The sequence below is a fragment of the Dipodomys merriami genome, unplaced genomic scaffold (assembly GCF_024711535.1).
Source record: "Dipodomys merriami isolate MVZ:Mamm:240054 unplaced genomic scaffold, mDipMer1.0.p SCAF_11, whole genome shotgun sequence".
Lineage (NCBI taxonomy): Eukaryota > Metazoa > Chordata > Mammalia > Rodentia > Heteromyidae > Dipodomys > Dipodomys merriami.
In genome coordinates, this window is record NW_027202382.1 from 30100685 (window position 1) to 30124438 (window position 23754).

The 23754-nt window shown below is 45.9% G+C and overlaps 2 protein-coding genes and 1 long non-coding RNA gene across 9 annotated transcripts in view; 2 read left to right on the forward strand and 1 right to left on the reverse strand.

Moving 5' to 3' along the window:
- Nucleotides 1–6934, reverse strand: part of LOC138820678 (uncharacterized) — a 42221-nt gene extending 35287 nt beyond the window's left edge. For all 3 annotated transcript variants that reach the window (XR_011369949.1, XR_011369946.1, XR_011369943.1), the window contains exons 1-5: nt 5861–6934; nt 4192–4362; nt 3906–3970; nt 3561–3660; nt 101–187 (exon numbers count right to left, since the gene is read on the reverse strand). This is a non-coding gene — a long non-coding RNA (uncharacterized lncRNA). The remainder of the gene's footprint in view (nt 1–100; nt 188–3560; nt 3661–3905; nt 3971–4191; nt 4363–5860) is intronic.
- Nucleotides 6935–7444: 510 nt separating this feature from the next.
- On the forward strand, nt 7445–14789 carry Atp6v1g1 (ATPase H+ transporting V1 subunit G1). Its single transcript, XM_070012366.1, has 3 exons — nt 7445–7621; nt 11133–11233; nt 14499–14789. Exons 1-3 carry the CDS (start codon nt 7540–7542, stop codon nt 14670–14672), a joined length of 357 nt encoding a protein of 118 aa, XP_069868467.1. The 5' UTR covers nt 7445–7539; the 3' UTR covers nt 14673–14789.
- Nucleotides 14790–14889: 100 nt separating this feature from the next.
- The window catches only part of Tmem268 (transmembrane protein 268), a 35645-nt gene continuing 26780 nt past the window's right edge, over nt 14890–23754 (forward strand). Inside the window, exon 1 of one of the 5 annotated variants that reach the window (XM_070012309.1) lies at nt 14890–19418. The gene's annotated coding sequence lies outside the window, so the exon portion shown is untranslated. Of the gene's footprint in view, nt 19419–22571; nt 22591–22959; nt 23048–23074; nt 23322–23357; nt 23376–23754 lie in introns of those variants that run through there. The other 4 variants (XM_070012325.1, XM_070012315.1, XM_070012302.1 and 1 more) reach the window with 4 other exon arrangements.

Below are 23754 nucleotides of genomic sequence, written 5' to 3' on the forward strand. Positions count from 1 at the left end.
ACTGGGTTTAGGGCAGACACCAAGGCTGTGTCCATAAGACTGCCTCCCATGTCAGACACCAATGGCCAGTAGTGGACACTCAGGTCATCCCCACTCCTACCTGCTATGGATATTGCTGTGGTTTGCTTGAATGTCCCCAAGGCTTCACGTGGAAAGTCCCCAGGGTGGTAGCATGGGTGCGGTGGCACTGTTGGGAGGTGGAGCCTTTGGAGGTCCTGAGGTTACTGGGAGTGTTCATTCCAGGATTGTGAGACCCTGTCTTCCTTTTCTCATTGTTCTCCTCTTCTGTCCTGGCTCATGACATAAGGGGTGTGTTCTGCCACACTTCCACAATGCTGGTACTATCCTTTCCAGAGGTCCAAAGATACCACCTGCTCTAAGACTGGAATGTCCAAAACAGAGATAAACAAACCACTTTCTCTTTTTAACTAATTGCCTCAGCTACTATGTCATTATAATGACAGGACACTGGCTAATAGAGCTACAAAATAGAGGTTCCATCACCTCCGCAGGTTCAATAATTTGTGGTGGAAGATCACAGATTAGGGAAACAGAGTATTCATTATAAAGGAAACAAAAAGGATTCAGATGAAGATGTACACAGGCATCCTGTCCCCATGGAGCTGATGGAGCTGGATGACTTTACAGCTCTACAAAATCCTGAGGGATTTTTATAGATGTTTCTCTTTGTAGGGATGATTGATTATTAACTCAATCTCTAGCTCCTGTACTTGCCCCAGAGGGTAGGAGTTGACACTAAACATTACAAGCTTCTAATCAAAGCTTCATCTGTTGGTGACTGGCTTCATTCTGAAAAACTTAGTTCACCCTGTCATCTTAATAGCATATAAAAAACTCATCATAAGGGAGACTCTCAGGGTTTTATGTGCCATCATACCCTAAACCAGGACACCACATCAAAGTTTAAGACGAAAGATTTTCCCAGGATCCATTTTTGGGATCAACATACATATCTTTTATTATCTACATGTACACAGCCTCTCACTCTGTCATAGTTACTGTTGTCAAAACAACACACCTTAGACTTGGTAAATTATAAACAATAATTTGTTCCAGTTCTGGAGACTGGAATGTCTAAGCCCAAGCCACCAGAAGTTTTGGTGTCAGGTGAGCATGCCCTGCTTTATAGATGGTCCCTTCTAACTTTACGGACATGTCTTCACATGGCAGAAGAGACAGGAGAGCTGTCTTGGGTCTTTTTTTTAAAATTAGAACTTTAAGTGTAGTCCTTGTGGTCTCAACTACCTCAAAGCTCCACCACCTAATTCTACCACCTTGATGATTCAATTTTCACGTATGAATGTGTGTGTGTGACAGAGAGAGGGGGGGGGGGGAGAGAGAGAGAGAGAGAGAGAGAGAGAGAGAGAGAGAGAGAGAGAGAGAGAGAGAGAGAGAGAGAGAGAGAGAGAGAGAATGCCCTGGGGCTTGAACTAAGGTTCTGGTACTGTCTCTTAAGATTTTTTGTTCAAGACTAGCACTCTATCATTTAAACTACAGTTCCACTTCTGGCTCCCTCTTTTCTCCTCCCCTTTCTTCTTCCTCTTCCTCTTTCTCCTTGTTTGTAGTTAATTGGAGATAAGAGTCTTACAGACTTTCTTTGCCTAGGCTAGCTTAATTATGACCTGTAAAGAGGGAAACAATCCATCCATGGTTAAAGATAAATTTATTTACACTATTTACACCAGAAAGGGGCCTGTGACTACGTGGTCCTGGGCTAGATACCCAGAGCCAAGAGCAGCCTCGACCACCAAACCTCCAAGCCGCCAATGAGCAGCCCCAACCTTTATTAGTTGGTCTGCAAACCACCACTTAGTCTGCAAACCCCCAAACCTCAGGCCTCCAAAGCTCCAAAGCTCCAAAGGGGAAGGCTTTTCCTTTTCTTCCCTTCCTCCTCTACTGGCCTCTCCACTCTCCACAGGCCTGTCCTGCTCTGCTCAGAAAGGTGCCTCTCCACAGGCCTCTCTAGAGGGAGGTCCCAAATGGCCCCTTGAGGAGGCCCCAAATGACTTTCTGGAGAAGCCCCAAATGGCCCCTTGAGGAAGCCCCAAATGACTCCGGAGAAGGTCCTAAATGGCCTCTCTGGTCTTGCCCTGCCTTCCACAGGCCTGCCCTGCTCTCCTGCGGCTGGCTTTCCCCTCCTGTTGTCTCTCTTTCCATTCTGTGTCTCTACTCTCTCTCTACTCTCTTGGTTGTATCCTACTGCCCCGGGCCCCGGAACACATAGCCTATATATAGGCTGTGCCCCTCCCCAACTCCAACAGGACTAATGGTTTCATCTGCCTAAAGGTTTCCAACTGCCATTCATGCCCTTCCCCCAAGCTGCCCATTGTCCAATCACTTCTCGACAGCTTGCCATGTGGGCCTCCATGCCCCGTGGGGCAGTGAGTCAGCCTCTCCATGCCCCATCCCCTCCAGCAGGCAGGGCCACGCCCCACTCCCCAAACCAAGAACTCAGAGTGCAGCCTCCTGAGTAGCTAGGATTATAGGCATGACCCACCAGTACCTAGTCCACATATGAATTTGGTGAAGAGGTGAACATTCAAACCATAGCACAATCCTTCCCCAGGACCATCTTGTTTTTCTAGTATATTTCATTATAATAACAGACTATTATTTTGTAACCAAATACACTGGATTTTCCACACTGGATGTGCAACGACAATTACACAACCAGGGGATAAAATAATGAAGAAAGGTTTATTACTTGTAGCAAATAATGAACACACTAGAGAAAATTCTCAAAGGAGAATCTCCTCAAACAAAGGAAGCAAAGGATTTTCATTGGTAAAAACCTGTACATATACATTTAAGAAAGACTCATCAGCACACAAGAGGCAGGTACACTCCTGAGCATGCTTGGTTAAAAGCCACACATCACATGTTTTTGTAAGTGGTCGACAGGAATATCTTCTGGGCAGAGGATTTAGTATTCAACAATGGTTACTCTAGAGTGAGTCAGAGCGCTTTGGTGATTTGGTTAGTTCCCATGGTTTGGGGGAGATCTTAGGATGAAACAAACAAAACAACCAACCTGGAAGGAGCAGATAATAATCACTTACACCCTCTCCTGCCTCCAAATGTAGGTGATTGCCTTTTTTGTGTGTGCCAATCCCAGGGCTTGAACTTAGGGCCTATGCACTGTCCCTGAGCTCTTTTAGGCCCAACGCTAGTGATCTTGAGCCACAGCTCCACTTCTGGCTTTTTGCTGGCTAATTTGAGATAAAAGTCTCATAAACTTTCTTGCCCCCACTGGCTTCAAACTGCTATGCTCAGATCTTAGCCTCCTGAATTCCACCGACTCCTGGTCATGCATTTTAAAGCATTGCCTAGCAGCTAACACTTTGTTCATATAGTTAATAAAATAGACTTCAAACTAAAATCTGTCACAAGAGACAAAGATGTTTTATATTAATAAATGGAAAATTCATTAAGAAGAAATTATAATCTGGACATTGGTGGGTTAAACCTGTAATCCTAGCTATGTAGAAGGAAAGCCAGCCTAAGTAGAAAAGTCCATGAGACTCCATCTCCACAATGACCTTCAAAAAAAGCCAAACTGGAAGTGTGGTTCTGTTGGTAGAGCACCAGCCATGAATAAGTAAACCAAGTAAGTGCTAGACTCTGACACTGGCCCCAGTACTGCAAAAAAAAAAAGAGAGAGAGGAAATTGTAGTTATTAACAAATATGAAACAAATAGTGACAAACACAGGTTCATTAAGCAAACACTTTGGATTTACAAGCACAGACCCCAGCCCAATAATAGTGGGAGACTTCACTATCCCACTCTCTAATAGAGAGGTCATTCAAATAAAATATCAACCAAAAAAATCCAAATGAAATCATAGACCAAATGGACTAGACAGACATATACAGAGTATTTTACCAGTAACTGCACAGTACACCTTCTTCTCGGCAGCCCATAGAACTTTCTCCAAAATAGATCATATTCTAGGACACAAAGCAAGTTTTAGCAAATGCAGGAAAATTGAAATAACTCCCTGTATTCTATAATAAAATTAAAGTAGAACTCAACAGAAAAAGATACCACAAAAATATTCCAGCATGCAAATCTGAACAACATGTTGTTGTATAATGATTGAGTTACTGAAGTAATAAGAAGAGAAATAAAAAAAGTCCTGGTATCTAATGAAAATGAAAACACAACCTACCAGAACTGTTGAGACACAGCAGTAGTGGAGGAGTTCAAACAAGTCTCCTTTAGTCAGATAAAAACAGCAGCTTCCATTTGCTGGCATTTCATACTCAACTTTGGCATTGCTCTCTGTAGGAGGTGCTTTTTGTTGAGAAACATTGGCTTCTTACTTGGGCCTACAAATTAACTGGGAACAGAATAAAGGGTAGGCAATCCAAGACTCCTCCATTTTTGTACCTATGTCCTTTGTCCAGAGTCATTCTCTCCTGCTGTCATTTTACAGCCATCTTGTAATCCAGGAAGGATTAGACCACCTGCCAGATGTCAGTGACTCTTATTCTAACAAGGCTTTACCTTCTTGCAATGAGTGTCAGAGACAATGGATTGTCAGGCCACTTCTGAACACACTTGACCAGATTGTTTTAGCTAGTGTATACCTTTCTCACTCTTACTCTCAGGTCTCTCTATTTAACTGATGGCAAATATCTGTAACCCAGAAGAGAGCTGAAGACAGCTGAACATGTGCTGAAGTATGTTCTTCCTGTGGCTGCCACACAGATTTTCTTTCTTTGCCCCTCACCTTGGCATATTGGGGCCAGTTGCTAAGCCTGATGTGATTTCCTGGAGTTTGTGCCTGATATCTAAAAACTTTAGTTTCCTATGGAGCATTGTTACCTCCTCCTTTGTTTTTCCCCTATCATCCCTTCCCTCCCCACTTCTTCACATCCTCCTTCCCCTCCCCCCCACATTGTAAAGTTAGTTTTCAACATAGTGTCCTTTCAAAATAGTGTCTCATCGTCACAATGGGTCAACCTGCATCCCCATTTAAGCATTCCACTATATCCCTTCCCCTCCCCAAATTACAAAAATGTATAAACAGGATGCAGAACATCAGAATCAAATACAGTGAAAACCCTTTAAAATTATATAAAGAGGCTGGGAAGATGGCTCAGTGGTAGAGTGCTTGCCTCGCATGTATGAGGCCCTGAGTTCGATTCCACATCACCACATAAACAGAAATAGCCACAAGTGGAACTGTGACTCAAGTGGTAGAGTGCTAGCCTTAAGCTGAAGAGCTTAGGGACAGTGCCCAGGCCTAGAGTTCAAGCACCAAGACCAGCCCCCCTACCCTCCAAAATAAAATTATATAAAGCAAAAACTTTGTGAGATAGAATTCACATATATTAACTCCTTAAAAGTGTATAAATCAGTTTATATATGTATATATTCATTTAAAAGAATGTGTCACCATCACCATTATCTAATTTTGAAATGTTTATATCACTCTTGGAGAAATTCTGTACTGGTGAGCAGTCCTTCACCATGAGTTAATCATGAGTCTACTTTCTAACTTACGTAGACCTGCCTATTTTTGACAGTTCATCTATTTGTATATCTACATGTCTATCTGTCTGTCTGTCATCACCCCATTTCTTGGAGTATATATAACTTGTGTCTAGGTTTTTTCTAGGTAGAGTCCTACTATATTACCCAAGTTGATTTTCAACTTGCGTGCTTAATCCCTTCTACCTCACCTTCACAAGTTAAGAAGCTAGGACTATAGTTACACGCTACTGTGCAAGGCTTGGACATTCATATAAAGAGAAGTTCCAATATGTGCCCTTATATCACTAATGGATTCCTTTTTGTGACTTTCTGATGTATGGATAAGCTATTTTGTTTACCTGCTTCTCAGTAGTTGGAGAACTGAGTGGTTTCACTTGATGGATGCCATCATTTCTTTTCATCTTCACCCCTAGAAGTGATCTTTCACTGATCTGACTGAGTGAATTGTATTTTCTGAGAATACTTAAATTTACAACTCAAGCAATTATAGTGACTTGGCTTAAGGATCCCAGAAACCAGTCAAGTCCTGGTTCTTATGTCAAGAAAGAATAGGAATCCTAGACTGCAGCTTTCTTTCTAGTCCCACCCCAACCACAATCATACAAAAATATCCTGTGCTACAAATCCACCCTCCTCCTTGAGTGCAGAGATAGTTCTAGGGGGGAAAAAACTCTTCTGGCATTGTTTTATGTCTTCAGGACCTGGTAAACTCTAAGATGTCATCCATAGCCTAGAAATCTTGTTCAGCCGTGCCACTCTGCAGCCCTGACAAGATTCAAATCAAGTTAATAGGGATGTAACTGTGGAGAAGCCACTTAAACTGCTGTGTTTCAGTTTCGTCATTAAACAATAGGATTATCATTTCACAGTAATTCTGATCTTTCTGGGGGAGGAACGCTGTTTAGGAAAGTGCCTGTCCTACTTGGCAAACAACCACTGACATCTTGTCTTCCTCCAGCCGCCCCAGGAATAGAACCTAAAGTCTGGTTTATCAGTAGACAAGGGTTCTACTATTAAACTTCATACTCAGCTCTAAGATTTCACCTCAAATACCAGGTCCTTAGAAGGGCCTCCACATTCCCTCCTTCTTAAAAGGGTACTTCTTACAGAACTTTATTTTCTTCATTAATTTGTAATTACTTTGAAATCGTGATCTGTGTTTTGTCCATAACAGCTCTAATTGGGACCTTATTTATCTTGCTTGGTACTTGACCTTGGTACCTGATCATAAAGGTACCAAATGTTTGCGGAAAACAGTACAATCATTTCTTGAACTCAGTTCAGAAAGGCACAGTGACCTGTCCCCAAATCACACAGACTAGTAGCAGACTTGACTGTTAAGTGACTCTAGTTTTCTTTGTGGGGTGCTGGGAATTGAACCCTGGACCTGGGGCATACCGGCAAACCCTCTACTACTGATTTATCCATCCACTCCCCGCCCCCCCCCTCCCGCCCCAGTACTAGCACTATGCTAACCCCGGACTCCAGGCCCCAGACGGACAGACTCTTCCTAAACCAGTGGATCTGGCTGGGCTGGCCAGAATGACCTCGGACTCGCTCTCCTCCCGCCTCAGCCCCTTAAATCCCAGGAGTGCGGGGATCGCAGAAGTCCCACTACCATACCCCCGCTTGCCTCCTGCACCGATCGAGAAGGTTCTAGAAGGACAGGGAGTCGCCGGCAAAGTGAGGGGTTAAGGGAACCACCACGTGACAAGGTGGTGGTCAGGACGCCGCCGCAAGCAGGGCGGACGAGGGAATGGGGCGAGAGGAAGGGTGGTCAGGGGCGCCGACCCAGAACGCCCAGCTCTTCTGGCCCATGTCTAACTCCCTCCCGCGGGAGTCACGGGACCGCCCAGTGGGTCAGCTGAGACGACCGCGCTGTAGGATCACGTGGCATGCTGGGCGGGGCTCAGGCGCTAGGCGCAGGCGCAGATCGCGGGCGGCAGGTCAGGTGACCGGCGCGGCGGTGGCGCGGGGACTCGGGCTCGGGCTGCTCGGCCTCTGCGTCTCCGCCGCCATGGCTAGTCAGTCGCAGGGGATTCAGCAGCTGCTGCAGGCCGAGAAGCGTGCCGCCGAGAAGGTGTCCGAGGCCCGCAAGCGTGAGTGGAGGGCGGGACGGCCTGGAGTTAATCCTAGGCCCCACGAAGCCGCTGGGGGTGGTGGGCGGAGAGGCCAGAAACGCCGCCCCGTCCCGGGTTGCAGCGGCGGCGGCGGCGGCGGCGGCGGCCTCGGCCTCGGCCTCAGATGGGCTGCGCGCCCCGGAGCTGCAGCGCGGGACGTCTTGTGGGCCGCCGGGGATCCGCGCTGGCGGGGCTGGGAGGGCTGAGGGAAGGGCCGTCCCACGAAACGCTTTGTCTTTCCCTCACTTCCTGGCCCCACCTTGTACTTTCCGGGGCTCCGACCAGGCACAGACAGCAGCCATCACCTCCGGCCAGAGTCGTTCAGAGCCCTGATCTGCCTCCCTCGTTGGTAACACGTTCTCAGTGAACAAAGCTTTGCGTGTCTGTGGACTTGCCATTTGTGCCCTCCATCTTCTCTGCCACCATCGTAATCCACGAGAACAGTTTCTCAGAAGTTCCAGTAAGCAGCCGGACTCGTTGATTGCTTACGTTAAAAACAAAACAAGCAAATTTGCGCTAGTGAGTGCCAGGGCATCCCTCGCTCCAGTGAAGGAAGCAGTTGATGGGTAGGGTCGAGAGGTACAAAGTCGTTGTATCGTTTAACAGGTAGGTGTAATGTAGACTGAGGCCTACAAGGAGCCAGCCCTGGTCGCCTGCAGGCGGTCATCCATGTCATATGCACTTACATGACTTCCCTCAACGCCATCAACACACTTCTAGGGCCGCAGAATGAAGCTCTTCTCATCAGACAATTGTGTTCTTGCCCATTGTCACGTTAGGGCACTCTAGCTATACTGAGGGGCTCAGAGGCAACTACTTTTATTTCACCTGTAAGCTTGTTCACGTTGTTTCCTCATTTAACTATATCTATCTAGTTTCCCATCTGATGAGAAAGGTGTGTTTGCTCCTGCTTTAGAGTTGGGAAAATGAGGCTCAGAGAGAAATGATTTGATCAGACGCTGTGAGTTGGAGTCTCTTGTCCCGTGCAAGGTGTTTCTGCTAATCTTAACTCTCAAATTTCCTTCACTCAAGTATAGATTTCAAGCATGGCTCTTGTTCCACTGTGCTATTCTTCAGTTGATAGGAAGAACTGCCTTTAATCATGCTAGGAATGGGAAGAAGTTCTGTAGAGTATTTCTAGTCATGCCCTTGGTACAGTATTTCCAGAATGACTTTTGTTCAGTGATGACTTATCAGTAGCAGTTGTTCTGTTTGGGAAGGCCAGGAGAATGGGGAAATGCAAGAAAAAAATACTTGGACTGTGGTAAGAGTAAATGCATTCCTTGGAGGCAGTGGGCCATGTTTAACACTCTTCTCTTAAGGTTCACAGTCTTAAGGTTCTCTTAGGTTCACAGTCTTCTGTAGCTCTAGCTATTTGTTCATTGAATTGGTGTAAAGGATTAGAGTTTATGACTAATAACACATTGCAGGATTATTCAAAACTACTAATTTTTTTGAGGGGGGGGGAATTACTCCCTTTCTTAATCTGTACACACAGTTGGCTTTTCAGTTAAGAACTGGGAAGAGGAATTGTATGATGTTGTAAAAGAGTCAAGCCCAATAATTTTCCATGAAATCATTAGTTCAGATCTTAAAAACAAAAAATTATGTGGATGGATGCTAGTGGCTCACACCTTTAATCCTAGCTACTCAGGAGATAGATCTGAGGACTACCGTTCAAAGCTAGCCCAGGTAGGGACATCAGTGAGTCTCTTAACTCCAATTAACTACAAAAAGCCAGAATTAAAGCTGTGTCTCAAGTAGTAGAGCACCAGCCTTGAGCAAAAAAGCTCAGGGACAAGACTTAGGCCCTGAGTTCAAGCCCAGAACTTTGGAGTGAAACAAAGGCACCCACTCTTATTTGTAAGATCCAAGAAAAACAAAATTTCAGAGTAATACAGGGCCGGGTGTGGTGATCTCTGTCAGTAATCCTAGTACTTGGAAGGCTGAGGCAGGAGGATCCTGCGTTTCAAGACTGGCAGGTAGCTACATAGCAAGTTCTAGAACAGCCTGGCTACAATGTAAGACCCTGTCTTAAAGAAATCAAATGAAAAAAGAAATGTAGGGAATGAGGTGCAGCTTGGTGGTAGAATGCTTGCCTAGTATGGAATTCTTAGCAATGCAAAAATTTATGCACACATTTTATTTATGATTTTCTATTCCAATATTTTTCATTTCTAGAAAAGCTTGTCAAAATTGAACTTTGAAGTTAATTTCAGAGGTGGTTATTACCTGGTGTGATTAATTCAGGGAGCAGAGCAGTGCAGGTTAGGCGTGATATATTGGGAAATTATGTGGAGCAACTGTGTTATGTTCAGGCTGTGAAGTTGGTTATACAGGTTGGTTTGGAAAAGATCTTTGGGTTTTTAAACCCAATGGTGAGGTTAGTGTGTGAAGGATTGAGATACAGGTGGATTGAAGCTAACAGCAGTGGGCCTAAATAGTACTGTAGTAAGTACTGACCTGCAGAAAAGGCATTAGGGTGTTAATTGTTCCAAATTAGCTGCATAGGGTCATTACAGGTCCAGTATTGTCTTCTTCGGCAGCAGAAGTTTAAATTCAAATTCTTTGTGCTGGATGCTCCATCATCCACATAGGTGCAGTAGGCTCTGGACAGCTGATGCACAATGATATGTACAGCATAATTATAGACACATGGTGTCTTTTGCTGTGAATTGAATACACAGATTGATCATCTGGGGCTTCCTTTTGAAAACAGACCACGAATCCAACCTACCCTCTGAGTCTCTGGCAGCCTAGACCTGTTTTCCAGCTGGGTGTTAAACTGTTCTCTTCTGGAAAGCACCATCACTGTTTCTCTGAGCCGCTTGTACTGTCTTGTTCCCCATTTAACATTCTTCCAGTCACTACTTCACTTCCTTCCTTGCGTCAGGCATGCTGTTTAGTTTCCACTGTTACATTACCTGTGTCATTAGTTGATGTCCCTTGGGAGCCCATTAGACTCCCTATTGGACTCAGCAGAGCTCCTGCTGTCATCAGGAACACACTTAGGTATTTACTTCTTGGGGCAAGGAAGAATTCCAGAGATGGCCAATGTTACCATCTTCTGTCAGCTTTTAATAGTTGAGATTGAGAGACTATTTTGACATAATCCAGTTGACAGTCCAACTCTTTCTATCATTGTGATGGTGTATGGAAACAGAAGGTGTGTGTGTGTGTGTGTGTGTGTGTGTGTGTGTGTGTGTGTGTGTGTGTGTGTGTGTGTGTGTGTGTGTGTGTGTGTGTGTGTGTGTGTGTGTGTGTGTGTGTGTGTGTGTGTGTGTGTGTGTGTGTCTTGAACTCAGTCTCCTATTTAATTACCTTAAGGCCTGTAGGATGCAGAAACCTGTACTACTAGATTTGAATTTCCTTTTCTGGTGCACTCCCCCCCTCTCCTCCCCGCTTACTTTTAAATTCACCATCTCAGTGTCTGCTTGCTCTTCTACTTGTCTTTTAACCACTTTGATGTAGCTTTCTCTTTTGAAAACAGGAAAGAACCGAAGGCTGAAGCAGGCCAAAGAAGAAGCGCAGGCTGAAATTGAACAGTACCGCCTGCAGAGGGAGAAAGAGTTCAAGGCCAAGGAAGCTGCGGTAGGCCCCTGTTTCTTTTTATTTTTGCTTTAGTTTCCTGAGCAACTCCAGGGATGGTTTGCTCAAAAATATCCAGCATAGCTTGGAGATTCTGCTAGTGTTTTAAACTCAATAATTGTCTTATTACTTTAAAAAAATAATGCTGGGATCAAACCTATTTCTTCCATTTTAGGAAGTACTCTATCACAGAGCTATTCTAGCCCCTAGTTACTGAATGTTTTGTTGCATGCTTCTGCTGAGTTTTAGGATAGTTTATTTATTTATTTGGTTATTTATTAAATAGCTAATGTGCTGGGTACTGTGCTAGATGCTGGGGGATTGGGGGATTGGCTGTGAACAGAACAGATCAGGTCCCTACTTTCATGGAGCTTGTCTAAGAGACACAATACTGAGAGGAAAGTCACATAGACCTTCTACTATGGCAACCATAGTTGTAAATAGGACACCCAGCTCCACCAGTGTGGACTGCAGTGAGGGGTAAAATAATGATAAAAGTAGGTCTTATGAATACAAAGGATGGAAGGAAAATTCTGGAAAGGAAGAAGAGGAGTTTCACAGGGAAAGAGCCACTATCAGCCTGGTAGGGTGGCACTTCCACCCAAGAGGGGGAGTTAATTCTGAGTTTGTGATCAGTCTGTACTACATGAGATCTTGTGTCCAAAAAACCCAGCGAGGGCTGGGAATGTGGCTTAGCGGTAGAGTGCTTGCCTAGCATGCATGAAGCCCTAGGTTTGATCCCTCAGTACCACATAAACAGAAAAAGCTGGAAATGGTGCTGTGGCTCAAGTGGTAGAGTGCTTGCCTTGAGCTGAGGAGCTCAGGGACAGTGCCCAGACCCAGAGTTCAAGTCTCACAATCAAACAAAAACAAAAACAACCAGAGAACCAGGTACTGGTGGCTCATGCCTATAATCCTAGCTACTCAAGAGGATCATGGTTTGAAGACAGCCTGTGAAGAAAAGTCTGAGACTCTTACCTCCAATAAACTACTCAGAACAGTCTGGAAGTAGTGCTGTGGCTCAAGTAGTAGAGTGCTATCCTTGAGCTAAAAGAAGCTCAGGGACAGCATCCAGAGCCTGAGTTCAAGTTCCAGGACTGGTGAAAAAGAAAAAAGAAGGTGAGGTGGGAGCCATACACTAAGGACTCTTGCTGGTAACCTAACAACAGTTGAGAGTTGCTGACAGCCTATTGCTGATACAGTTCACCCAAGTGAGAGACAGTCTGTCTTTACCAAGGAGCTTGAGTGTTGCCTGTCTCCTCTCTCTCCACTGTGCCTCTGACTTTGTGTGCTTCCTGCTGAAGTTCTGCCTTATAGCTTCCAGGAGTTTCAGGCCTACACCCTACCATGCCAAGTCCAGTAATTCTGGGTATACATCTCTTGCCTCTAAGTTAATGAAAGTTCTGGCCATCTGTATATTGGGCAAGTACAGGGCTGTTAAAATGTCTTCTCATGGGATGAATGGTGTCATACATTGTCATCCTGCACACAAAATTGCTCTTGTGTCAGGATGTGTAATAGGAAGCTCTTCAGTGTTGGGAGAACTGACTGGTTCACACTCATGAAACAGGTGGTGGTGGTGGTGGTGGTGGTGGTGGTGGTGGTGGTGGTGGTGGTGGTGGTGGTATTGGTGGTGGTGGTGGTATTGGTGGTGGTGGTGGTGGTGGTGGTGGTATTGTGGTGGTGGTGGTATTGTGGTGGTGGTGGTATTGTGGTGGTGGTGGTATTGTGGTGGTGGTGGTATTGTGGTGGTGGTGGTATTGTGGTGGTGGTATTGTGGTGGTGGTGGTGGTGGTGGTGGTATTTCCTCCCCTGACTATGTAAGGGTTATAGACTTGAAAATAGGAGTTAGCAACTGAACTCAGGAGGCTAAGATCTGAGGCTCATAGTTTGAGGCCAGTCTGGGCAGGAAAGTCTTTGAGACTCTTACTTCCAGTTAACCACTAGAAAATTGGAAGTGGCACTGTGACTCAAAGTGGTAGAAGGGTAGCTTTGAGTGGAAAAGCTCAGGGACAGTGCTCAGGTCCCAAGTTAAAGCCCCGACTGAAAAAAAAAGAACCCTAAGCCCCAACCCAGAAGATGGGTTTGAATTGTTGTATGTTCTCTTTGCCCTTTGAGCCTAGGTTTCTTCCTCTATAAAAAGTGGAGTGATAGCCTCATGGTTGTGAGGAACAAGTTAATACATGAATGCTTTGAGAACCAGTATGCTATACAATTGTTACACACACACACAAAATGGGGTAAGAGCAAGTTAGGTAATGAAAAAGGTAAACGTTATATTTTCTAGAACTTGAAGGGTCAAGTTCTAATAAAGTATGTTTACAATGTTATATTCATGTCATATTTCAGTGTATTTTAGGTTCTGTTGTCTGTAGTTTGAATTTTGTGTGTGTCTGTGCATGCTGGTACCGAGTCTTGAACTCAGCGCCTGTGCACTTTCCCCGCGCGCTTTCTGCTCAAGGCTAGCGTACTACTTTGAACCACAGCTCCACTTTTGGTTTTCTGGTGATTAATTGGAGATAAGAGTCTCACAGACTTCCCTGCCTGGGCTGGCTTTAAACCTTGATGCTCAGATCTCAGCCTCTGGAGAAGCTAGTTTGAGCTGCCAGTGCCTGGCCCTGATTTGAATTTTTAACATTATATTCCCTCTTCCAAAAGCGTACATACATAAACACACACATCATACTGATACTGTTGTATATCCCCTGCCCCTGTAAACTTAGTATTATACAATTTATTTCATATCATTGAACTGTATTTTCTTGTATAGAAGCTTTATAGCTTGAGTAACCAGTCCTTAATTGTGTATATGGATGATTATGATGGTGAAGGAACTAAGCAAATCCCAGCCTCTTTGTATAAGCTACTTTCTTCTTTTTTTTACCTTCCTCAAGTAATTCTCCTGCTTTTTAGCTTCCATATAGCTGGGATCATAGATATGTATCATGGTGCTTTATCATGGTATGTATCATGGGGTTGTTGGGTCTTTATATTGTTTCTAGTTTTTGGTTAAGGCTGTATGTTAAGACCATGGAGAGATGTGAGTAATTCTCTGGGATAATTTCCTAGCTGACCAACTGCTGTGTACTTTAGGTAGTTGTCACTCCACATTAATTCTGGGGAAATAACTGTTTCCTTTCATGCTCTCACTGTTTGTGCATGATCCATGGTACTCATTGATGATCCATAAGCCTGCAAGTAGTTTGCTGAATGTTCTGGCTGGTTGGAGTCTCCTCCTGATGCTCCTCATGTCCTTTCTCCACTCCAGGCACTGGGATCCCATGGCAGTTGCAGCAATGAGGTGGAGAAGGAGACTAAGGAGAAGATGACCATCCTCCAGAATTACTTCCTGCAGAACAGGGAGGAAGTTCTAGAAAACCTCTTGGCCTTTGTGTGTGACATCCAGCCAGAAATCCACGAGAACTACCGCATAAATGGATAGGACAAGAGAAGCCCTTTCCATGGGTTGGTGTGGTAGATACCCTCATGGACTGTGAGGGTTAGCAAAGCTCCAGTTCTGTTCTGTGAGAGACATTAAATTATTTCTGTATTCAGAGTAGCCAGTCTAGCTTCTGTGTTTAAATTTAGTGTTTATCCAAAGGTTCATCTTTATACCTCTTATTTCTTAGGGATTTAATGAGGATATGTTGTTTGTTTTCCTATGCCTTTCAGCTCAAGCAATGTGTTAGTGTCACCTTTTTCCCTTAGATCTTAATAGGATCAAAAAAATTATAATTCTTTGAAGAAAGAAAGGGATTAAGTAGTTTTTTCCCTTATACTTTCTTAAAGGTCAGGGGCTTTATCTATGAAAAAGTAGTATGTAGTTATTTGTAACTTGTACAAAGCAGCAGCCAGCCTTAAAACAGTCCATTCCGGCTAAATGTTAGAACATTGAATACTAATGTACTTTTTTGGGGCTGCTGTTAGTTTATTTTAATCAAAATGACTAGATGATAGGACTTAAGAGTTTACTACATGTTACTTGGTGTACTGATAATCATTTAAGAGTAAAATCTTTGTCGTGTGTTTTCCTTTTCTGGTTTGTTCTTCCCCCTCCCCCTCTTTATGCTGGCATTGTGGTTTGAACTCAGAGTCATATGGTTGCTCAGCTTACATGTTCACAGTTGGTGCTCCACCCTTTATGCCATGCCTTCAGCTTAGTCTTCAGCTAAATTTGAAGTCTCTTGTACTTTGTAATGGGGCTGGATTTGAACCTCAGTCCTCTGATCTCAGCCTCCTAAATAAGATTACAGGTGTAAGCCACTGGTGCCTATTGGTTTGTCCTTTTTGATAATGTAAAGTATGCTTTGTTCCAGGTGGTTTGCAGAATTTCACTTAGGAATTTCAACACATACTAGATTTGCATCCATAATTAGAAAATGTGCAAGGTACACATTTTAACAGGAAGGAAATTGCTTGTTATTTCATCCTATAATATTATTTTTGAAAAACAGCCAGCAGCTAAGAAGTCTAGTTTTTCTTTTCAGAGCACCTTGTTTTGGGACCTTGGGCAAGTTATGAACATGCTTTCTTCTTGACAGGCTAATGGAGTTGTGAAATCCTATAACAACTTCACAGTAGGTGTTCAGTTCAATGCTCTATAGCCCTTTATAGGCTTGTGATCTTTCTTTGGTTGCAGAATAATTTCTGGTGAGTATCAGCCTATGGAAGAGAATATTGGGGACTTTCCTTGCTTATTCTAAAACGTGGCAGTAGATGGGGTTTAACAAAAAAAGTCTCAACATGCATGCGAACTTTTGCTGGTTACTATTTCATTTCTGTGTGCCTTTTTTAGTGAAGACCTCCTGGGCTTAGTGTCTGAGCTTTTTTTTTTTTTTTGTCAGTCCTGGGCTAGAACTCAGGGCCTGGACCCTGTCCCTGAGCTTTTGCTCAAGGCTAGCACCACTTGAGCCACAGTGCTTCTTCCAGCTTATTCTGTGTATGTGGTTCTGAGGAATTAAACCCAGGGCTTCATACATTCTAGGAAAGCACTCTGCCACTAAGCCACTTTCCCAGCCCTGTCTGAGCTTTTTTTTTATTATTATTATTTTATTATTATTTTTGTCAGTCCTGGGGCTTGAACTCAGGATGCTGTCTCTGAGCTTCTTTTGCTCAAAGCTAGCATCTACCACTTGAGCCACACTCTATTTCCAACTATTTTGGTTGTTAATTGGAAATAACGTCACAGACTTTCCTGCCGGGCTGGTTTTGAACTGTGATCCTCAGCTCTCAGTCTCTTGAGTAGCTAGAATTACAGGCATGAGTACTGGCACCGGGCTCTGTCTGAGCTTTTCTATTGTGCACTGTTAACATACTCAAGGATTGCCACTGCAGTGGTGTCCAGATTGAGACATCCATGCTCTTCTCCTTGACCTTCAGGACTGCCTGGCAGTGTTGGGGCACCCTTTCCTGCACCACTTACTTGCATTACGCTATGGTATGCTGTTTTCTGTTCTGTCTCTTCCTGATTGCTGCTTGTTTATTTTTCTCATGGATGTAGTCTTGGCCTTTTCTACCTTTCCTTCATGTAACCACCCTAGTTTCACCCCCTTAAAATAACTTTCCTGAGCTCTAGTCATCAAAAGTTGCTAGCTTAATATTTAGACCTGTATATCAAGTAAATATATCTCCATAACATCTTAAACTAGAACTAGATGCAGTTTAGTTAAAGGTTTACTCTTGGGTAAACAGTTGAAACAGATGGTTAGAGGTTTGTGCTTGTGTGTGCTGCCCGAAGTTCTAGGCCTGCCCTACTACTGAACTACAGCCCTAGCTCCAGGATCAGTTTTTCACATTGTTGCTCTTCTATGATGTTGGTTCACATGACCAGTTTTGTGTAAGCAGCTCAGGAGAGGAGAGAGGTGGTAGTGGCTTGTGTAGTCAGTGGCTAGAGGGCAGGGAGATAAGATTAAGTGCTAGCATGGAGGGGATTAGAGGAGGTTAGGGGATTAGAGGAGGTTGAGAAGGCATTCTGGGAACGATGAGGTTTCAAGGGTCTGGGGACCTTTGAGATCCAGGGCACAGGTGGAGGAATTCACTCTAGACCCCAATTTTGATTGTTCTCAGAGAGCTGGTTGGGACACTCAGGTCCCTCTTAGATCAGTTGTGGCTTTCTTGGGATGGGGCAGAGCTAATGTTTCTTTTTTTTGGGGGGGGGGGGTCTGGTCGTGGAGCCTGAACTCTGGGCCTGGGCGCTGTCCCTCAGCTCTTCAGCTCAAGGCTAGCGCTCTACCACTTGAGCCACAGCGCCACTTCCAGCTTTTTTCTTTTTGCTTATATGGTGCTGAGGAATCGAACCCAGGGCCTCAGGCATGCAAGGCAAGCGCTCTACCACTGAGCCATCTTCCCAGCCCCAAGAGCTAATGTTTCTTAAAAGCTCCCTTTGGTGTTCTCAGGGAAAGGGCTTCTACTATGATATGCCCTGAGAAATTAGGATCTGCTGTAAGTCTGTTAGACCACTAGAAACAGCAAGGCAGGTGTGTTGGTTTTGATAGAGAATGAATTTGAGACATTTTCAGAACTGTGTGGTTTATTCTTATTTGAACATAAAAGGATTGAAAAGTTGTACATGTGTCTATACCTACATAGACAGAGTGTATCTGGAAATAGAAATGTCGTCGTGGGAAGGGTTTGGGTTTCAAAGGGAGGGATTTTCTTTGGGGGCCGTGTTGATACTAAATCCATTATGGGGCTGTTTAGAAGTGTCCTGCTGCCTACCCAATAGACAGTAGTAGGACCCATTCAGTGTGATACCCAGAATTATCACCAGGCATCACCAAATGTATGTCCCCTGGGTACCAATACTATCCCAGATTAGAACTACTGTTAGCTGTAAGGAAAGAATTATTAAAAATAACATTAGAGTGCCACATATGGTGCCTGGAACATTGTAGGTACTCAGCAAATGTTTCCTGTTTCTGAAGAACAGAATCAACTTCCAAGTTTCATACAAGTTGGTTGACTTTGGACAGCTGTTCTCTGGTGTAATGAGTCAGTGATTCATACGACTTCCACTTTGCAGCTCTACCTTCTCAACACATGAATCCATGATTGCAGAGATGAGAAGAAAAAGTTGACCAACGTGCCAGTTCTTGTTTCAGTTTAAAATGTCACATGATACTTCTCAGTCCATTGACCAGTGTGGGTCAATGACTGAAAGGGAGGCTGGGAAGTCAGAGAATTTTGAATAGTCTTGAGTAAACAAGTGATTTCTATTAAAATTGCTAGCAGTAGTTTTCTCCTTGCAAGTTAAGTGTTCTAAGAATATTTGTCATTTGTATTAACCAACTTGATCCCTCTTTTGCTGGAATTCAGGCAGAGAGGGGCTAAGGAACCAATCCAAAGATGTGCCCTGTCAAAGCTAAGATTCTTCAGTATCTTTACATCTGTGCCCATGACTGCTGTGCTTAGTCTCAGTACTGAGTTACCATTTCTCATTTCTTAGTACTGAGTACTCAGTTTCTAAGCTAATGCTTCTTGACTGCTCTGGGTAGTTTCATAGTTGCCTACAGAAGAGGACATCCCCCATTGCCTGTTAGAAAGATAAAAACACCATTCCATTTGGTATCATAGCTCAGACCTCAAAATCTCCTTGAAGGGAGGTATGAAAGCTTTCAGTAGGACATTGTGTAACTTTATGGGCAGTATTGCACAAATTCCCTGAATAGCCACTCCCATTTTATGATTGGAGGAAACTCAAGAGAGAGGAAATAACTTAGAAGCCACATTATCCAATCTCTGCAGCCATCTAGGGAGGGAGGCTCATCCTGTTCTGGGTAGTTTTTAATCAGTATACAGTGGCCCTTTAGGATAGACATTGAAATTCCACCTCCCTGGATGAGCACGCAGAGAGGCATAGCAGATGTTCTGAACAGGGGAGGAAAAACCCTCTGTGCTCTGCCTTCAGGCTGAGTCCTAGTGGTTGGTAACTCAGCCTCTAACCTGGTCCTGGCTGAGTGTTCTGCATTTCTTGACATCTTTGGCCTTCACTCAAGAAGATGGATGGTACCCGAAGTTAATGAAAGCTGGGCATTGGAAAGAAAACATCAGCTCTGCATACCTCCTGTTTTTCTTAATTTTTTTTCTCCTGCAGAGACAATCTAGTAGATGTCAGACTGTTTTTCTCCAGTCAACTGGTCTCCCATCAGGACCACTTCATTGGTTCTGAAATTGCTGAAAAAGCTTCCAGGTAAGCTGGCAGTTGTGGCTTCGCTTCCCCTGCCCCCTCTCCCCCCATTTTCAGATAGGCTAGGCAACATCTTTATTTGGCCTGTGGTGTAGAGAGAAGTCACTTCCCCATAGTTGGCCAACTTCTAACTTTGCTGGCTTAACAACAAAAAAGTCAGATGACCCTGATTAGCCCTTGGGTCATGTGTGAATTCCAGACTATTGACCGTTCACAGTGTTTGGGGATGATTGATGGAGGTGGGTCAGCTTGAGAGGACAGACAACTCATTTTCTGAGGCAAGAGTGCCAGCATTCTGCAACAGGTGTCAGCAACTGCGGACACCATGAAGAGAGGAGCTGGCCCAGTAGTTCTGAGTACATGGTGCAGCTGCCTGCCTTTGTCCTATGAGGTTTTTAAGGCTAAGAAGACTGAACAATCAAGTTCCCTAGTTAAAACCTTCAACTGCCCTCCCACAGTTCTCCATTCTCTGGCTCCACTCCAAATTTCCCACTTCTACCTGTCCCTGGAATTTATCTTGCCATGTATACTGCAGAAACAAATCCCTGACACTCCCTGGGTAGATTGTTGGCCTTCTGGACAGGGATTTGGAGTAATTTTTTCTGGTTTTGACCCACTATTGTGACAGATAACACGTACTACTTGTAGCACTTTGTGGCAGGATAGCTGTGCGTTAAATACCAAGGTCTCGCCTGCTGTCTAAATCATGTGTATCCTGCATGGAGTTCATCCTTTGTCTATGTGACTTCTAGATGTTGAGACAGATGTCACAGAGCCACTAGCAGTGGAACCTTCTGTGAGACGCACTTGGAAATAATTCTCCAAATGATTCATTTCTATTAATATCAGCAGTGATTCAGTTGATTCAATTCAATACATGATTTCTCACACCATTTTCCTGTATTATTTGTTATACTTGTCTTATAAATTGGGAGAGTGAGGTTCAGAGAGATCAAGTTAGTTGCCCAAGGTTGTAGAATTAATAGTAGCCGAGCCCAGACTTAGGCTCAGTTGCAGAATGATTGGTTCAATTTGATCAAGGTCAGGCATGGTACTAAGAAGGTTTAGGAAGTCAGTGAATCTATAATTGGCAAATCGGTTCCAAAACCCAAGTTCTAATTTTTGATCTTGGCCTTCCACTTAAGAGTGGTTCTGAGGCTCCCTCCTGTGCCTCACTTGAGAGTTCTGCCAAGCTGGTGAAAGATCATTGTGTTACTTCATCTTGGTTGCCAAATGGGTGGGCAGTTGGCCCTCAGACATGGCTCTTGCCCTTGCAAGCACAGTAGGACGGATGGAGCAGCTGCTATGAGGGTAGCTTTGGCTGGGATTTGTGGTTACTAGGCTTTTCCTGTAATTGAGGCCCTCATGACTTTGTTCCTCTGTTGATTCACTACTTCAGATACATTTAGGAAGGCTAAGGGTAGGGTGTTGACTCTGCAGAAACAGCCCTGTATCCCAAAGTATTTTTCTCTTTGGGAGAGAATTGAACAGTGCCATTACTATATAATATGTGTGGACTTCAGCTAAACAAGGGTGCCAGAGAGAATGGGGAAAGACCTCTGCTCAGGGCAGGAAAGGGCCTCCTGAAGAAGGGTCCTGTCAGCTGAGACTCAGGGATTTAGGTTGTTACTGGATCCAGTTTTCTGAATGGGTTGTAGGGGAGGGCAGAAAGTTCTCAATCTTGTTGGAGAAAAGACTTCAAAGGTAAGCACAGAAGTTACCTTAGCAGGTGCAGATTTATTAATCCAAAAGAAAGCAAAAGTAAAGGGAAAGGACACTCTGAAGGGAGGTGAGGGTGAGGGAGCAGGCGGGAGCATGGTTGACTTACCTTGAAGCTCCCAATACCCTAAGCTTAATTCTAGTCTGCAGACATGCAGGTGATCATTCCTGGAAATGCAGAGATTTCCCTAAAAACTGGGTGATATATCAACTCCTAAATCGGTGGTGGTGTGGTGTCTGTCTGGGAAGGGGCGGGGTAGTTTTTGGCCTTGGGTAGCAGACCAGGGCTGCATTTCCTTGGGCTGTGGGTCAGCTAGACCCTGCTGCATGTCACGAGTTGTTCCACTGACGTCAGCCAGCCAGGATGTGATTTTCTTTTTTTTCTTTAACTCATCATCCAAACCGTAGTTCTTAGTGATTAGATTTCATAACTCCCTGCCCTGCCTTAACCCATGATGTCCTGTGATTGATGAAAGGGAGAGAGGCCTATGGGGTTACCTTTCTAGATGGGGAGCCAGTGGCAACCACTGAGAACTGGAAGTGAGAGAGAACAAGTGCAGAGGAGGAACTAAAAGATTCTTGCATTCATGGAACTTAAGCGTTTTAGCAGCTTGGGGAAAGCAGGTAAGGAGCAGTCCAGGGTGGGCTGGGCATGGATAATGGCGCAGGATCACCACAAAGGCCTTTGAGAATCCATCAAGCTATCACCACTGAAGTCAGCTTCCCAGGAGACTTGACGGAATTTTGTTCCCCTTCCTCTATTCTACCCCTGCCCATGCAGGGTATAGCTCAGGAACGCAGACGTTTCAGAGCTACAGATGCATTGTGCCTTGCTGTCCAAGAACACTTGTTTTACTAATAAGCATGTGGTCCTTAGCAGGCATTCTTGTCCTATCCCCCTTGTGCAAGTGAGGGGTTGGCACTCAGTGAACTGAGCTATCCTAGGTGACAAAGCTAGCCACTGCAGCCGGCTTCCCTGTATGAAGATGTGTCCAAATGTAAATTCATGCCAGAGGATGAGTGAAGGCAGGCTGGCAGGGCAGGAGAGCTAGCTGACTTCATGGAGAAGGCAGGGTTTGGAGAGGGGGCCGGGCCACAACTTGCTGCGGAATCCGTCCATGCTAGTCGAGCTTACAGCCAGGTGAGCCCTGTGGTCTCAAAGGTCCCCAACGGGTTCGGCAGTAAGCGCGGAAATAAAATCTACACATCCAGCCACTTGGAGAGGGCCTGGCCTCGGAATGCAGGCCACCAAGTGACCACGAGCATCCCGCCAGCACCGTGGGAAGCCGCTCAGCACCGAGGAGGGGTCAGGAAAGCAAAGGCCTGTTCTCTGGGATGTGGAAGTTTATGAACCCCTTACGAGGAGATGAAGCAGAGTGGAGAGCTGCGCGGATGGATACCGGGCGGCCACAGTAGAGCTGGCTGTCTTTGCATCCCCTCCCCCCCATCTTCACAGGTGTGGTATAAATTTGTCCCCCGTCAGTGACGGGGGGGGGGCCCACGGTGCAGCCATGATCACCGGAGCACCCCCTCCCCAGCAGAGGGGTTCAGTAAAATCCGGTGCAGACCACCCGGAAGCCAGGCGGGGGGGGGGAGCGGAGGGGGGGAAGGAGGGTCCGAGCACCCAGCGCAGCTTCTCATTGAACACAAATCCCCGGGAACTCGGGGTCCCGCCGGGTGCCTGGGGGGGGGGGCATGACTGGTGACGGTGTCTCGCGGGGCCTGGCTTCAGGGCGGGACCTCGCTCCGTGGAGCGGATGATGAAACCGCGCCCGGTGGGCGGCTCCGCCCGCGGGGCGGGGCGGGGCGGGGCGGGGCGGGATGGGGTGGGCGGGCCTCGATCGCCCAGGCTCCCGGACGCAGCGCGGAGGGACGCTGAGCCCACCTCCGGCCTTCCGCGTGCCCGGGCGGTGGTGAGTGCGCGCCCTCGGTCGGCGGCGGGGCCGCGCGGCGCGGGCACGGCGGGGCTTTCCGGGCCTGCGTTCGCGCTGCCCGCCAGTGCCCGCCCCCTCCCCCACCCCAACCCCGGACCCCGGGGGCTGCGTTTGGGAGCTGCGCACGGCGCCGTCCTCCGGGTTGGGCTGATTTGGGGGTGAAGGAGATCTCGAACAACTCCTCCCCCCCCCCCCGCCCCCGGCGGCGGTGGGCCTGGACCAGACCAGAGGGCAGAGACGGGGTTCAGGCCAGGTACGGTGCCCCGGCCTTGAAGGACCTCTGGGAATGGCTCCCCGACCCCGGATAGTAGGTTCACTCTCTCTTCCGGGCCTTCATCTCCCCATTTGCGAAATGGGGAACGGGGACTTGCTGTCCGTCCTGTCCCCGCGCTCCCTGCCCTTCCCCTGGCTTCTGCCAGAGGGGAGAGAGATTATTTCCACTGAGACAACCCACAGGGAACCTTCTGGAGGAAACAAAGTTTCCCTCTCCCTGTGACAGGAGTCTTAGGCAGACACTTGGCCGGGGAGAGGCTGGGCAGCCTGGTCACACAGATTTCTGGGGAAGTGAGCTGTGCCGGGCAGAGAAGCCCACGGTCCTGTAAAATGTGGGGGTCTCAAAGGTGGCTCAGAGGCCCGGCTCAGCAGGGGCTGGGGGGCACTCTCCAGGCTCCTGCTTCCACCCAGGT

What these genes read in the sequence shown, in the direction of transcription:
- Atp6v1g1 (XM_070012366.1), top strand. Translation starts at nt 7,540, where the DNA reads ATGGCTAGTCAGTCGCAGGGGATTCAGCAGCTGCTGCAGGCCGAGAAG. An exon ending in GGTGTCCGAGGCCCGCAAGC is followed by an intron (nt 7,622 to 11,132) that starts GTGAGTGGAGGG and finishes TTTTGAAAACAG; the next exon opens with GAAAGAACCGAAGGCTGAAG. An exon ending in TCAAGGCCAAGGAAGCTGCG is followed by an intron (nt 11,234 to 14,498) that starts GTAGGCCCCTGT and finishes TCTCCACTCCAG; the next exon opens with GCACTGGGATCCCATGGCAG.